Below are 2,789 nucleotides of genomic sequence, written 5' to 3'. Positions count from 1 at the left end.
TCCCTACCCTGCTCAGCCTTTAGCATGGATGGATCAGTCTCCGTGACTCACTTAGCAATGGTGGCACTGTGTATGATAGACAGCAGTGCAGACTGGATTTGGACCATACAGTGATTTCATTCAAGACACAGAACAGATAGCGGATGACAAATGACTCACAGCCACCGCTGATGAGCTGGATCTGGATTATTGACAGAAATCCAAGTCTCAGATTCGGTCATTCCTCACATTTCTGGTGTAATATAGTTTGAAAATGAACCGTAAATCCTAATGTATTTAATCATTAATCTGGAATATAAATTTGTACACTTCTTTGTTAAAACAGTTTTATGGGAATGTGAGATATGACGTCATATATAAACATTTTCATCCAGTGTAAATCAGTGATATATGCCAGCAGGAAAAATAATTATGTCTCCCTTTTGCATGAAAATCTGGATCCACTTGTCATCTTTGTCTCAAACATCAAAGTAACCACTTTCTTCAAAGATGTAGCGAATTTCCTCATCCAGGTGTAAATGTTCTTCATAAAATATTTTTATCTAGCTTAGAAAGAAAGATTAGAAGGAAGAAGTTTCTTTTTTTAAATTTGCTGCAAAGTTGAATAAGTTTAAGTATGACAATTCTACCAGTGCCTGTGAAATTTTTCAAAGGAGTCTAGAAAGATATAAAACACTTTTTAAAAGTATTATTGGTACACTAACTAATGCACTAAACCATGTTAACTGAACAGAAAGTCCAAACCAGGTTTACCAGGAAAACATCCATCAGGAGCTGGATATTTATCTTGGACACACACAAAAAAGATATAGCAAGTCTTCCTGCATGTTATACAGGAAAAAGTAGCTCTGCCACCTACAGTATCTAATCTTCTGGTTGGTCTTAAAAGTAATAGAAGTAATTATTTCCAAATGGGTTGCCTGATGCAGTGCTTCATATTGCCAACAAGAGACATAACCAAGGATATTTTCTGTCACTACACGGATATCTCTAGGCAATTTATGAGCTATAACGCTGGGCTTTGAAGGGGCTGCTATCCAATCCAACTTGTCAGGAGGTTAAAAAAACTTTGCAATGAATGGAGCGGGTCAGAGAGAAAGTGATAAATGAATGAGTTCCTCAAGGCTTCAAGAAGGATATTGAAGAAAACACTTTTCTACTCAAGCTGGAATGGCGCGTCAATGTACGCAGCTGATGAGGAAGGACTTTCATTCTGAAATACTTCACTGAGAACTTGATATTATTCATACTGATCTTTTTTGAAGCAGTCAGGATGTTAGTTCCCAAATTAAAGTATTTTTCATTTGGGTAACTGCAAAAATCCCTCAAACCCCCTCAAATGTTTAGCACATTTCAGCCTTAAAAAAACCTAACTCAAGGAAAGAAAACTAATTAAAAACTAAATACATTTTGTATGCAGATAATCCCTACAGTATACTTAGCTCTATGGGTGGTTCAACTTTCAAACTGCAAAATAAGCATGCTCATACATTACTTCAAATGTATGGGAGGTCACAAATCCCCTTCCTAATGAATTTGGCAGAAGTTCCAGTTCCCTCTGATGGTGATTATATTAAAATATTCTTGTCACTTAAAATCAATCACCTTGACAACCAGGCAAAGCGAAGGAAGAGTAGCCTCCTTTTTTCTGGGAACACCAAGAAATTACTTATGATACTGCCAGGTGGTTTGCTACTTTCATTTAAATTACCACCATGTATCGCACAGCAATAACCAAGACTAAGCTGGACTATTATGAAATCCACTGGGCAGATGTTTGCCGAAGTTCCCAGCTGGCAATGATCTGACCTTCATTTGGATGATATTCTCACAGTGTTTCCTAGTATTTGTAGGGCTTTGTACACACCTTAGTCTCAACGTGTCAAATGAGAACTGCTGTTAATATGAGAACTACTCTAAAAGGCATCAGGTATAAGCTACTAAAGGGAAAATAACGGCAACCCTCTTGCCCACCTCCAAAAATCCTTGCTAGTTTTAAACATGGAATCAAACCTGTCATTCTATGAAACACAGAACATAATTTAAAAAAATAGGGAGAACACTTAATCTTTGAAGTTTGGGATCTGTGTGCACGCTTCAAAAAACTGTGTATGCTTTAATTGCAGACTTGAGAACTTATGCCTTCCACAATTCAACCTAGGGCAGATTTACCTTGTCTTCATAGTTTGGAAGTTGATCTATAGTTATTATATCCATCCAAGAATAGTTCCTTTGATCCAGAGCTGGCAAGGATTCAGATACAGTCTCATAGTTGTCAGCATCCAACTGAGGGGCAGAAGGAAAAGAAAAAAATTATAATGTAAACTTCCATAGGAGTGTGTCAAAGAGTACCCTAATTTGTGTGTGGGGACAACATTTCCAGTTATATAGCAGCTACTAACAAGTACGGCAGGGTTATCTGTAGGTTATCATGTAGTCTATAGGAAATTTTTTTTTATAAAAAAGCTTGTTTTTCAAAATCAGGCCTGGTGTGCCAGAAGGACTGTCTGGGGAAGTGAACTCAACATGTCTTCTGAGCTGCTCCTACAGGCCGCTGAGAGAAGTGACATTTTGTCATGTGATTAGCCACATGAAATGCTCTACAGCCATCCCCTGACAGAAGTGCACAGCTGCAAAGTGCTTTAAAAAGTGCCTGACTCATTACATGAGAAGTGGAGCATCTTCATTAACTTCTTTCAGCGCACCCTGGGAGCAAGGCTGGGCCGAAGCAGCCCAGTTGTGCCCCCCACACTGTCTTCAGGATGGGAGGAGTGAAAGGGGGTGGAAAG

General features: G+C 38.6%; 1 protein-coding gene across 2 annotated transcripts in view; it reads right to left on the bottom strand.

Moving 5' to 3' along the window:
- Positions 1-294: 294 nt before the first annotated feature.
- The window catches only part of LOC102383574 (1,2-dihydroxy-3-keto-5-methylthiopentene dioxygenase-like), an 8,725-nt gene continuing 6,230 nt past the window's right edge, over positions 295-2,789 (bottom strand). Inside the window, exons 3-4 of one of the 2 annotated variants that reach the window (XR_003096355.1) lie at positions 2,173-2,286; positions 295-546 (exon numbers count right to left, since the gene is read on the bottom strand). Coding sequence is in view for 1 of the 2 variants with exons in the window: in XM_025216208.1 (XP_025071993.1) it covers positions 459-542; positions 2,173-2,286 (198 nt within the window). In the remaining variant the exon portion in view is untranslated. The remainder of the gene's footprint in view (positions 547-2,172; positions 2,287-2,789) is intronic. The other variant, XM_025216208.1, reaches the window with a different exon arrangement.

This window comes from Alligator sinensis, unplaced genomic scaffold (assembly GCF_000455745.1).
Source record: "Alligator sinensis unplaced genomic scaffold, ASM45574v1 scaffold2_1, whole genome shotgun sequence".
NCBI lineage: Eukaryota > Metazoa > Chordata > Crocodylia > Alligatoridae > Alligator > Alligator sinensis.
Note: the sequence above shows the minus strand (reverse complement) of the source record. Positions and strands in the feature narration are given on the sequence as shown.